Raw genomic sequence first — 13,002 nt, 5'->3', positions numbered from 1 at the left:
AGGGGCTGGGGACCAGGATAAATTGGAAGGAGGATCTTCAAGGGTCATTGGAGGACATGGGTGTGGACCCAAGGAGCATTTTGGAGAGAGCTAGAAACGAAGGCTTCCAGTGGTGGAAATATTTGAGGGGATTTCAGGAAGAGGGGACCTTATAGAATTCACTTCTAGTCATATGCTCAGTTGTTCTGGGATAGAATGCCTACCTCCCTACCCCCATCCCTTACTCCCTTCCCCCATATTGTCCCTAAATCTCTATTACAGCTCAGCCATTTCCTATGGCCTTTGTTTGGGTGTAGGTTGGGGAAAAATAAATTCCCAGCATCTGTCCTTGCTTTCCTGTTTATTCCCACCCTGTCACGAGAGGGATCTTAACATTTGAGTCAGGCCCATCCCTCCTCAGCTCACTACCCTCCCCTGGCTCCTCACTGCACTTCACTCAGAGTGACTTGAGTTACCTCGAGCTTAAAGGCTCTGTGCCATCTGACACTCCTGCACCCTCCCTTATCCCTCTGCCCTCATCTCCTAAGTACTCCCCCTCCCCCTCACACACTGACCTTCTTGGTGTACCTGAAACACCCCAGCTTGCTCCTGCCTCAGGGACTTGGAACTTGCTGTTCCCTTGGCAGGAACATTCTTTACCTGACTCCCTGAGACAGCCACCTGACTCCCCCGCTCACCTCCTTCAAGTTGCTCAGAAGACACCTTCCCAAGCACCCTATTTAATACTGTAGCCTATAGCTTCCTCCTCAGGTCTCCCAAACTCATTTACCCTGCAATATTTTTGTCCATAGCACTTATTCCAGTGTAACACACTATAAAATGTTCTTATTTATTCAGTTTATTGTCCATCTCCCTCCACTGGAATTTTAGTTTCATGAGGGCAGGAACCTTGCCTGTCTGGTTCACCACTTAATCCACAGGGTCTAGAATAGTGCCTGGTGCACATTAGGTGCTTAATAAAGAGTGGTTGGATGAATTAATTCAGGCTGGTTTGAAGCAAGCATTCCATGGGCCAGGCACCAAAGCTGAGAGGCAAGACTTTATTAATATGGAAAAGATGCTAAGAGGTATTCCTCCATAGAAAAAAGCAAGATGAGAACAGTGTGTACTTTTAGTAAGGAATGTATAAAGATGGGTATGTGTGCATACATGTTTTAATTGACCTGAAAGAAATAAAAAAATAATGCTTACTTTATGGAAAGGGATCTCAGTGTTTCCTTTTTTGCTTCTCGTGTGAGTGAGAAATTGAACATCTCTCATGAATTGGGTTCCCAGGACTGGTTGGGAGGAGAAGCCGTGTCTATTTCCTTTAGGAAGATGCATCTCTTTTCTCGTCCTGTGAGGTGGTTTGCCCTCATTTGGCATGTGAGCCAGCCAAATCTATGGGAGGCTGCCAATTCCCTTGGGCTTTACGGTAAGGATGGAATTTTCTAGCACTGTCCACTGTTGTATGCACTAGCCATATTTGGCTATTTGCATTTAAATTTTAACTGAAAATTAAAAATCTGGTTCCTTAGTCATACCAGCCACATTTCAAGTGACCAATAGCTGGTGGCTATCATATTGGACTGCACAAGTCTAGAACATTTCCATCATCACAGAAATGTTCTACTGGAGATACTTATCTATTGGAGTGTTCTGCTCTAGACACATGTGTCTGTCTCTCAGATTAGAATGGAAGCTCCAGGGACTTTGATTTGTTCAGTTCTATAGCCCCAGGGCCTGGTGCAAGAAGACCTTAATAAATATTTATTGGATGAATAGGGGCTGGCCAGTTAGCTCAGTTGGTTAAGCATAGTGCTGAAAACACCAAAGTCAAGGGTTTGAATTCCCATACTGGCCAGCTGCTAAAAATAAAAAAAATAAATATTTATTGGCCTTTAAACTATTTTTTTCTTTTTTGTACCTGGCCAGTATGGGGATCCAAACCCTTGATCTTGGTGTTATCAGCACTGCACTCTAAGCAACTGAGATAACCAGCCAGCCCCCTTTAAACTTTTATATCATTAGGGGTTGTCTTATCAGGGAGATCATGGCTCATTATTTGTTTTCTTCTTTATTCATCTCTATTTTAAATATATTTGTATGTATGTGTAAATATATATATGTAAAAATATATATACCCCAAGGAAAGAAATAAAAAAAAAATACTGACATTGGGAATTCCCCGCAAAAAATGGTCCAGACAGATCACCCTACAGTGAAGTTTGCAGTCAACAACCCTGCTTATATGCTTATAGACCCACCACTTCTAGAGCTTCCAGAGTCTTAGACCCCCACTCCCAAATATGAACAGACTACTAATGATTACTAGACATCAGATAGAGCTTCTAACAAGAAAGATAGACACAAAATGATCAAATGGCGGGGGGGGGGGGGAACTTAGAGGAAACAGTGCATAGGGAGAAGAAAATGTACAAAAAAGCCCCAAAGAACAAAAAACAATTATTATTAATATTATCAGAGAAATATGACAAGATACTACAACTTTAAACCATGATAGGATACTATAAGATAGCATACTATGAAGCTGGCTGGTTAACTCAGTTAGTTAAAACATGGTGTTATAACACCAAGGTCAAAGGTTTTTATCCTCATACTGGCCAGCCCCCAAAAATGGAAAGATGGGACACTATGAAATTTATAAAATACTATAAAAACTCAGAGACCAAAAGAAGACTTCTGAGAAATTAAAAATATAGTAAAAGAAATAAAAAGCATAATAAAGGGCTGGAACTGGCCAGCCACCTCCCTCCCCCCAAATTAATTTAATTCAATTAATAAAGGGTGGAAGAAAATTAAGATCTCTCAGGAAGTAGAGCAGAAAGATAAAGAGATGGAAAAATAAGAAAGAGAATAAGTAATAGTTCAGGAAGCCCAATATCAAATTATTATGTATTCCAAAAAGAAAGAACAGAGAAATTAAAGGGGGAAATTGTACCTAAAAGAGTTCAAGAAAATTCAAGGTATTTCCCCAGAACAAATGATATAAGGATAAATTAAAAGGCCCAGCAGTGAAAATAGATCAAGACATGTTGCTGATAAAGTCAGTATGCTGAGGACAAGGAAAAGAAAGAACAGGTCACATACAAAGACTTAGGAATCAGAATGATCTTGGATTTCTCTACAGTAACACTGGACATTAGAAAACAGTAGAAGGGATTTAGATCTCCTTACCCACCAGTAGCCAAAAAAAAAAAAAAAAAAAAAAAGTGTACAGTGGAGTGATGCCTCTAAATTTTGAATGAAAATGATTTTTAATTTAGAATTTTATACCCAGCCAAACTGTCCATCAAGTATAATGACAGAATAAAGATTTCTTCAATTTGCAATGACTCTAAAAATATACCTCCTATGTGCCTTTTTCAGGAAGCTCAAAAGAAAGAGTAAGAATTTGTGATACAACAGGATCCAAACCAGGAAGGAAATAAAAGGATGAAGGTAAAGGGTGAACCCAAGATGGTAGCTATGCACCAGACTGGAGCAGGCCAGAAGGCCCTGAGAGAAACTTCTACAATAAGATGAAATTAATAGACTATCTGATGCTTCTGAACATATTAATAAGAGTTTCAGATAGTTAAGAGAGAATTTGGGTTTGAATTAGTTAAGCACAGAGAAAACTCAGCCACTAAGCAACTCAAAAAAAAAAAAAAAAAAAAAGACAATTATTAACTCCAGGAAAAACAGAGAATTGTTTAGGAGAGGGAAGTAATCATGTTACTGCTTGAGGCAGCTGTGAGAACATTTACACAGTCATAACATGTAAACACTGAATATTCATCTAGTCAGAATCACAATGTGGGAGGCTGGATTGATTTAAGTAAGAGTGTGAGTATGCATCTTCCATGGTGACAAGTGGATGGAAAATGTCTAAAATTGAAAAATCAAGAGGATTTTCACCCAAGCAGCCATACAAACATGGTGTTTAGAGACAGTGAGATAAATAGCAAAATGATACAATAGATGAGGTGAAAGCAGATTCCTCTGGGGTGGGGGAAATGGAGGACAGACAGATTGGAGACTGTTGTTTTTAATTTTTTAAAAATCTGTATTTGGCTCTCCAAACTCTGTGGATAGAGAACTAAAAATAAAACATAAAAATAGAACTAAAAATGAGAAAAAATGTAAAAAGGGACAGTGGGGAAAAAGAATTCAGCAGAAACAGGTAATCTGAGCAAGAGGTGACAATAAGAAACACAGGGGTGTCCTTTGTGAATCCATGAAACTTCTGAGGAGTGGGACAAGAGGAATGATTCTGGATTTCTCACTGCACACCTGAGGCAATGTAGCCTTGGAGTTGAGAGCCTAGGCTTAAGAATCAGGCTGCTAGGATGCAAGTCCCAATTCTGCCACTAAGCAGCTGTGGGAGTCATGCTGTGCCTCAGTTTATAATAATATTCACTTAAGATTGTTATGGGTTGAAATGTGTCCCCTCCCAAAATTCACATATTGAAGTCCTAGCCCCCAGTACCTCAGAATGTGACCTTATTTGTAGAGAGGGTTCTCTGAAGAGTTAAACTGAGGTCATTAGGGTAGAACCTAATCCGTTAGGAGTGGTGTCCTTATAAAAAGGGGAAGTTTGGACACAGAGACACACATTGAGGGAAAACGTTATGAAGAGACACAGGGAGAAGATGGCCACCTACGAGCCAAGGAGAGAGAAGCCTGGACACCTCCTTCCCTCACGGACCTCAGAAGGAACCAAGAGGACTTCCAGCCTCCAGAACTATAAGACAAAGACACTTCTGTTAAAGTAGCCCTCAGAAACTGATTATGAACTTAAATGAGTTAGACTAGAACTTGACATATAATAAAATTAAAAAGGTGGACATGATACCTTGGCAAGGATGTAGAACAAGTGGAACTCTCTTGCACTGCTGATAAGAGTGTAAACTGGTACAATCACTTTGGAAAATGCCTGGCAGTGTCTATTACAGCTAAGCATACCTCTCCCATGGGAATACACCCAAGAAAAGTGAATGTGCATGTCCCTCGAAGACTTGTATGAGAATGTTCGTAATAGAATATTCATAATAGAATGTTCGTAATGGCCAAATGCTTGAAACACCCCAAATGTCCACCAATGGTAGAACGGAAGAATTACGGTATATTTATATAATGGTATATACTCAATGGTATAAGGCAGTGAACAAACAATCTGGTAATAACAGAGCAAAATAAGCCAGACACAAAAGATATTATATATATTGTTTGATTATGTTTAGATGATGTTGAAAACAAGGCAAAACTGATTTACAGTGAAATTCGATGGTGATTGGAAGAGCAGAGGGGAGGCTTCTGGGGCACTGGACAATCTACCATACCCTAATCTGGGCATGGTCACATGAATGTATATGCATATTTAAACTGTCAATGAGTTACACACTTTTTGTACCTCTCTGTACCTCACTGTATGTGTATCTCAATTTTAAAAAATGAAAAAAAAATCTATAAAAAGACATAGGATAAGGCCTGAAGCTATTTTTACCTATTAAATGCTGGGGATGTGGTTGATGTTTGTATGGAAAAAAAAAAATACAGGTGTCCCTCGTTCTCTGAACTCAGAGAGGGGACAGATTTGGATTCATTTTTGTGAGATGGGGCTGGTCTCCCTTGCTAGTCACATTCTCACTACTTGCTATCCAAAACTCAGGAATCAAGTAGATTCAAAAATGGGGTCCTGAGACTGAATTCTTGCTCTCTGAGTATAAGAACTGAACATACTGGGGAGTGCGAGATGTACCTGTAGAAGGAAAAGAGAAAGGCAATTCTATTTGCAGCCACCCTGCCTTTTGAGGAAGAGCACTCGGTGCTACCTGAGGTAGGGGTAGGTGGGCAGAGACTGGGTGAGTGGCCCTGCTTTGCCCAAGAAAGAGAGGATCTGGAATTCCCAGGGGCCTTCCTGGAGGGAGGAGCTGGGAGAAGAAAAGGGAAGGAGGTGGAAGCGGGAGAGATGAGTCAGCTGGCGGGCTGGGGAGAATACTCTAGAGATGAATAAGGAAGTGAAAGAGGCCCAGGGGCCCAGAGGTGTAGGGAGTGGCTGGAGCCCTTGTATGTTTTCTGTTCATAGTGTTTACTATGAAACTTCTGGCGTTTGGGTGATATAGACCTAGGCTGTCCAGTGCAGTAGCTTCATACCACTATGGCTGCAGATCATTTGAAATGGGGCAACTGAATTGAGATGTACTGTGACTGTAAAATCCACACCAGATTTCAAAGACTGTGTATGGGGGGAAAAATTACATAAAAGGTCTCAATTATGTTTATCTTGATTATGTGTCGAAATAATATTTTGGACAAATTGGGTTGGGTAAAATACATCAAAATTAATTTCACGTGCTTCTTTTTATGTCTTTTAATGTGGCCACTAAAAAATTTGGAATTACACTGTGGCTCACGTTGCATTTCTGTGGGACAGGGCTGGCAGACATCGCCTTTCACCTCCCCCTCCACGTCGCTGCCCTTCCAGTTGGGGCTTTTGTGGGGCTTAAGGGAAGGGTGGATTCCAAGTCTAGTTAATAGGCTCTGGAGGTAGGAAGACACAATCGGGCCAGTGAGATAGTCCACAGAGTGAATTAAATCGGCAAACAAAATTTTGAAGCCACGGTGACGCTGAGGAAGCCTAGGAATTTACAGAATTCCCAGGAAAGGGCAGGGAGACCCCGGGTGACTTCTGGAAGTGGGGGAAATAAATGAAAGGGATGATGAAAGGAAAGAAGTACAAGTAAGAGAAAGAAGAGAAGGAGGAGGAACGGAAGGAAAAGAAAAAGGAAAAAGATGAGTGGAAGGAAAAGAACACAGGAGATAAAAAAAGTTCTAGATCTACACTTCAATGTGATAGCCACTAGCCAGATGTGGCTATTGAGCACTTGAAATATAGGAGTCCTCGGGCCGGCTGGTTAGCTCAGTTGGTTAGATCGTGGTGTTGATAACTAATAGATCTGCAACATAACCAGCGCCACTTTAGACAAGCCCAAGTACAAATGGCACCGTCTACCTCCTCCCCACCCCCTTCCCTTCCTGACTTAAACAGAAACCCCTTTTACTTCCTCAAGGACGCAGTTCTCCTCCGATCCACATTAGCACAATGCCCCTCCTTGATGGTATCAGCCAGCCCTTAGCACACTATATAAGCTCTACCACCCCCACACCTGGTGCCGTCCCCCATTTTCAGGGCAGCTCAGGGCTGTTCCCCACTTTGAGCGTAGCCTGGTAGATTCTTTTCCTTTAATAAAGCTAGAACGGTACCCGCCATCTCGGCTCACTTTCTTTCAATAACACCAAGGTCCATGGTTCGATTCATTCTCCTGGGCAGCCGCCAGAAAGAAAAAAGAAATATGGTAGTCCGAATTGAGGTGCTCGGTGACACATATATTGGATCCCTGCCCCCCACAAAGTACCTAAAAAGTAGTAAAATATCTTATTAATTTTTATGTTGATTACATGTTGAAATAATATTTTGGAAATCTTGTAGCACATAAAATATATTATGAAAGTTAATATCACCTGTTTCTTTCGGTGTGGCTACTGGACAATTTTAAGTTACATACATGGCTCTCCAGCTCTGCTCTAGAAAAAGGCTGGGAGGAAATGCCTCGAGTCATTGACATAAGGAGGGAAAGGGAGAAATCTTCACTTTAACAATAATTGTTATGTAAACACATCCTTTAATGAGAGGGGAAAAGAGAATTTAGGACGGGAAAACTTTGTTCCCAAGGCAGGGAAACGTCAAGGATAAGAGTGCTGGGCACAGGGGTGTTCTCCAAAAGGGGAAGCCCTGGGAATGGGGCTGAGGGGTCTACCCGGCTTCAAAGCTGTGGCCAGTGGAGGAAGGGTATTCTGGAAAAGAACACCAGACTTCGGTGGCCTGTAGGTGCTCACACACCTTTGAAAATCTGCGCTGAGAATGGAAGGCACAGCCCCTCGAACTACGTGACCACACCCTGGCTGCAGCTGATTGGCCCCAGCGCTGGACACCTGACCCCAGCTGGACCAATCGGATTCTCACTAGTGGGGGACGTGAAATTGGACCTGTTTCCCACAGCCACTTATTAAAGGATTTGGATTGTTGGCCCAGTATGTATGTATATATTTTGGTGCCTGGCCTGCATGGGGATGTGAACTCTTGCTTTGGTGTTACAGCACCGCGCTCTAACAAACCGAGCTAACCGGCCAGCTCTGACCCGGAATTACAGAGGCGAAAATTAAGGCTCAGGAGCTGAACTGACCTACCCCAGGACCCACAGCAAGTAAAGAGTGTAGTTCCCATTCGAACCCAGGACCACCTGGTTCTCAAACCATTACTGTTAAGCACCTCCAGGACACCGTCTGGAACTCCTAGGCCATGGGGAAATCAGAAGCCCAGGCATTTATATGTAGTCAACTGGAGAAGTAGACAGTGTTTCTCCAGGGAGAAGGGAAGCAGCTGGAGTGCAGCATGGATGCAAGCAGAACTGGGGAGAAAGATGGTCAAAGAGAAATTCCCTGTGGCAAGATGCTTAAGATCTGAGATACTTTAAGGGATATGATATTCATTTCATCTGTGGGCTTCCTGCCTCCGCCCTACTAGAATGGAAGCTACAAGTAAATAGGGACTTAGGCATCTGGTACGAGCCTAACATTAAAAGCTCTTGATAGGCCCGCTCACTTGGGAGAGCGTGGTGCTGACAACACCAAGTCAAGGATTAAGATCCCCCTACTGGTCATCTTTAAAAAAAAAAACTTGATAAATACTTGTTGAAAGAAAGAATTGATGGATGAATGCACAATGTAAAAAAGAAAAAAAGTCCCCCTGTTATGTATTGTGTCCTGTCACCTTTGTCTATGATTATCCAAACTCAATACCCATCTTAGACCCTGGGCAAGAGCGGGCAGTTCTAGACCCCACTTTTTTTTTTTTTAAAAAAAAGATGACCAGTAAGGGGATCTCAACCCTTGGCTTGGTGTTGTCAGCACCATGCTCAGCCAGTGAGCAAACCGGCCATCCCTATATAGGATCCGAACCCGTGGCCTTGGTGTTATCAGCACCGCACTCTACCGAGTGAGCCACGGGCCGGCCTGTAGACCCCATTTTTTAAGGGCTCTGAACCACACACACACAGGGAGAAGAGTTCCTGGGGCCAAGGGTTTGTGCCCACCCAGAATTCACACCTCTCTTGGAGTTTATGCTTTGGGAATCTGTGGTGGGCAGGATATCCATTCATACCCGAATATCTGGAACTTGGAAATCTGTTACTTTACATGATGAAAGACTTTGCAGATAGGATTAAGTTAAGGATCTTGAAATGGGGAGATTATTCTGTATTATCTGGCTGGGTGCAATGTAATCATGAGCATTCTTATAAAAGGGAGGCAAGAGGGTCAGTCAGAGAAAGAGATGTGTCAATGCAAGGAGAGGTCAGAATGATCTGGGGCCATGAGCCAAAGAATGTGGGCAGCCACTAGAAGCTGGAAATGGTAAGGAAACAGATTCAGGTGGAAAGACAAGGAGTAGGGTTATCTAATGGAACCCTGAGAGGAGTACGAGGATTCTTAACTTGAATTTAATAGTCTTTCTGGTTGATAAGAAGGTATATCTGTCAAGGCAGGAGAGTCCAATATGTTGAATGGTTTGCTAGCTTGATTTATAAAATTTAAATAGTTACATATGGTATGTGAGCTTCCATTTATACTATTGCATCAAGCTCTGTAAAACTTTGCAGTGGACCTGCCCAAAGCCTTGCTTAAAAAAGAAAAGTCTGTGACAAAAATCACCTCATGCTAATGGTGATTCAAAGAAGAGGGTAAAGGATAAAGAGACAAATCCATGACAGGGGTGAAGTGGGGCAGAGAGAACAGCAGTTACTAGAGGCAAGATAAGAATTGGTGACTGATAAGGAAGTGCTGAAGTTCTCAGTATCAGAAATGAGAGGCTTTAGGGCCAGCCCATGGCTAACTTGGGAGAGTGTGGTGCTGATAACACCAAGGCCACGGGTTTGGATCGTATATAGGGATGGCTGGTTAGCTCACTTCAGAGAGCGTGGTGATGACAACACCAAGTCAAGGGTTAAGATCCCCTTACAGTCATCTTTAAAAAAAAAAAAAAGAAAAGAAAAGAAATGAGAGGCTTGTAGGGAAAGCACAGAGAACACACAGAGAGATGGGAGATAAGAGACCACGTGACCCCCAGAAATTGAGAGAGAAGATAGAACACTCGAGAAAGAAAAAGGCATGAGAGAGAACTTGCTGGGTAGGGAAATACAAACTCCATGAGGGTGGGAAGGGCAGATGGCTTCGCTGCCACTTCTCCATGTACAACCTTCTCCTTTGCCTTCTTCTATAACAGAATCCGGAAGGCTAACATATTCAGTTTCCTTACTTCCCTTGCAGCAAGGAGAGGCCATCTGACACATTCTCAGAAATAGCCCAAAGTCCCTGTGAAAGGCATATTTTCCCCAATAAAAAGTCAAAGCCTTGCCAGAAGAAAACCTTCCACTCTTTTACCCTTCCTCCTCCTTGCCTGGAACTAAGATGTGACCCACAGAGGTGCAGCAACCTTCTTGTGACCATAAGGCAACCAAAATGAACATGAAGTTCTATGCTGCAAGCTCAGTGGAACAAAAATATGGAAAGAGTTCAGAGTGTTAATAGTGTCTTTGAGCTATCATGTCAGCCCTGGACTTCTTACTGTGAGAGATAAAGAAACCTCTGTCTGTTTAAGCACTCTTAACTGACCCAGGAAACTTACCTATTTTGTTGACTATTATTATCCAGTGCAGAAACTGTACCTGGCATAACAGTTGGTGCTCTTTAAACATTAAATGAGGGACCGGCCCGTGGCTCACTCGGGAGAGTGCGGTGCTGAGAACACCAAGGCCCCGGGTTCGGATCCCATATACGGATGGCCGGTTCGCTCACTGGCTGAGCGTGGTGCTGACAACACCAAGTCAAGGGTTAAGATCCCCTTACCAGTCATCTTTTAAAAAAAAAAAAAAAAAAAAAAAATTAAATGAATTTAATGACTTTCACATTTCCACAAAGCCTTACTTTCTGCAACTGGTTCTGAGAGATTCCCCTGTATCCGTATGCTGACCCATCCATTTTACTTAAGTCAGAAAAGGCTGGGTTCCTTTTCTTGCAGCACAATTCTAATCAAGACAGAGGGGTAACAAAGATCCAGTTAGGACTGGCTACTTGAGGGGTGAGCAGAGGGTGGACCTTGGGGAAGGTGATCTACATGATGTGGTGGCCTCCACGCTGGTCCTACTTATGCTGCCCTCCATCCATTCTCCACACTGCAGCCAGATGGGGCATTTAAAAACAGAAATTAAATTACATCCTTCCCTACTTTAAGTCTTCCCACCCCATGTTTTCTCACTGCCCTTGGAATCAAGTCCAGCCCTGACCTTGGCCTCAGATGTCACACCAACTGTCATCCCCTTATCTATCCTTTTACCTGGGCTCTCTGCCCATCAGCCCCACTGGCCTTCCTGCTGTTCCTCCAATAAACCAACACCACACCTGCCTAAGACTCATTGCACACACTCTTCCCTCTGCCTGCAAGGTTCTTCCTCCATAAGTCCATCTGGCCAGCTCCCTCACCGCCTTCAGGGCTCTCTGCTCAAATCTGAGAAGGCTGCCCTGAACACCCTAGTGAAAATATCCCAGCCCAGCCATACTCTAGTTCACCATCACTTTTCTGAGATGATCTTGCCAATTTTTCTATTTGCATGTTTATTGTTCATTTCTTACCTCTACACCCTAAGCACTCTGAGGGCAGGAATTGTGGTCTACTTGTTCACTGTCTAGCATAGAGTAGGGAATAAGGAAATAAATACACGATGAAGGACTGGATAAATGAGGGACAGGGAGAGAGTTACTGTGTTCAGTTTTGTTGTAATCTTGGGCTGCACTTTGGAGCCTGAACTTAACTTTATCCCTATGATTTGGGAAACTGATGTGATAAAAATAAAAAACAACATTAGTTCAGTTGGTTAGAGCACAGCCTTGTAACACCAAGGTCAAGGGTTTGGATCCCCATATTGGCCAGCCCCCCCCCACTGCAAAAAAAAGGAAAGAAAAGCAAAAAGAACAACATAATCCAAATATTGATTCCAGTAAGGTTAGATCTAATGATAATAACAATGATAATGATAATATCAACAAACACCTACAGTGTGCCAGGCACTGTTCTAAGTGTTTTGCATGTATTAACTAATTTATTTCTTATAATGACCTTATGATCATTATAATGGGGATGCTCTTGTTATCCTCATTTTACAGAGGAGGAAACTGAGGTTCAGAGAGGTTGAGTAACTTGCCCAAGGTCACAGAGCTAAGAAGGGGCACAGCCAGGATTTGAACCTTGGCAGTCACCCCAGAATCTATAACGACTGGATCCCTGAAAACATTACAAGGATCCTACTCCTTGAAGTGGGAGTTCACTCCCCACCCTCACTCCGCCCTCCAAGCTGACCCACCCTGGGCTAACCTTGGAGGCTGATGAATGAACCCTGACCCCTCACCAGCTCCTAGCATCCTCAGGACCCTCAGTGGCCTCCCGCTTCCCGGCCCAGGTCTGCGCTGACCCTGCCTTGAGCTGAGTGAGCGCTTCCTCTACGCGGGGCTGGTTGTAGCGCACCATGTAGCTGTGCATGTCGGGGTAGTTGCTGCGGATGTTCTTCTCTGTGGACCCATTGGGCACCGTCCCAAACTTCAGGGGCGGGTACTGCTCCTGGGGCCGCTGGAACTGGGGCAGAAGGGGGAGTTATTAGGGTGGCCCTCAGGGATATCCCTGACCCAAATGCCCCATTCTGTGGGACACATGCCAACTGGCAGACACCCCAGTCCCAAAAGTGTTTTTCAAATTTGCTCACCACAGTTGGAATCACTTTTCTACTCCCACCCAGCACACATAGCTGCAGATAGATAATCAGACAGGAAGTGCCAAAAGCTTCCTAGAGGCTTCAGATGTGCCAGGCATTAACCCTTAACTTGATGAATCATGGGAGTTCCCTGGGGCAG

The 13,002-nt window shown here is 43.3% G+C and overlaps 1 protein-coding gene across 1 annotated transcript in view; it reads right to left on the bottom strand.

The window, feature by feature from the left end:
- GRIN2D (glutamate ionotropic receptor NMDA type subunit 2D) overlaps positions 1-13,002 on the bottom strand; it is a 41,589-nt gene that overhangs the window by 4,022 nt on the left and 24,565 nt on the right. The window contains exon 10 of the mRNA XM_063090996.1: positions 12,567-12,727. Coding sequence (XP_062947066.1) covers positions 12,567-12,727 — 161 coding nt within the window. The remainder of the gene's footprint in view (positions 1-12,566; positions 12,728-13,002) is intronic.

This window comes from Cynocephalus volans, chromosome 3 (assembly GCF_027409185.1).
Source record: "Cynocephalus volans isolate mCynVol1 chromosome 3, mCynVol1.pri, whole genome shotgun sequence".
Classification (NCBI taxonomy): domain Eukaryota; kingdom Metazoa; phylum Chordata; class Mammalia; order Dermoptera; family Cynocephalidae; genus Cynocephalus; species Cynocephalus volans.
Note: the sequence above shows the minus strand (reverse complement) of the source record. Positions and strands in the feature narration are given on the sequence as shown.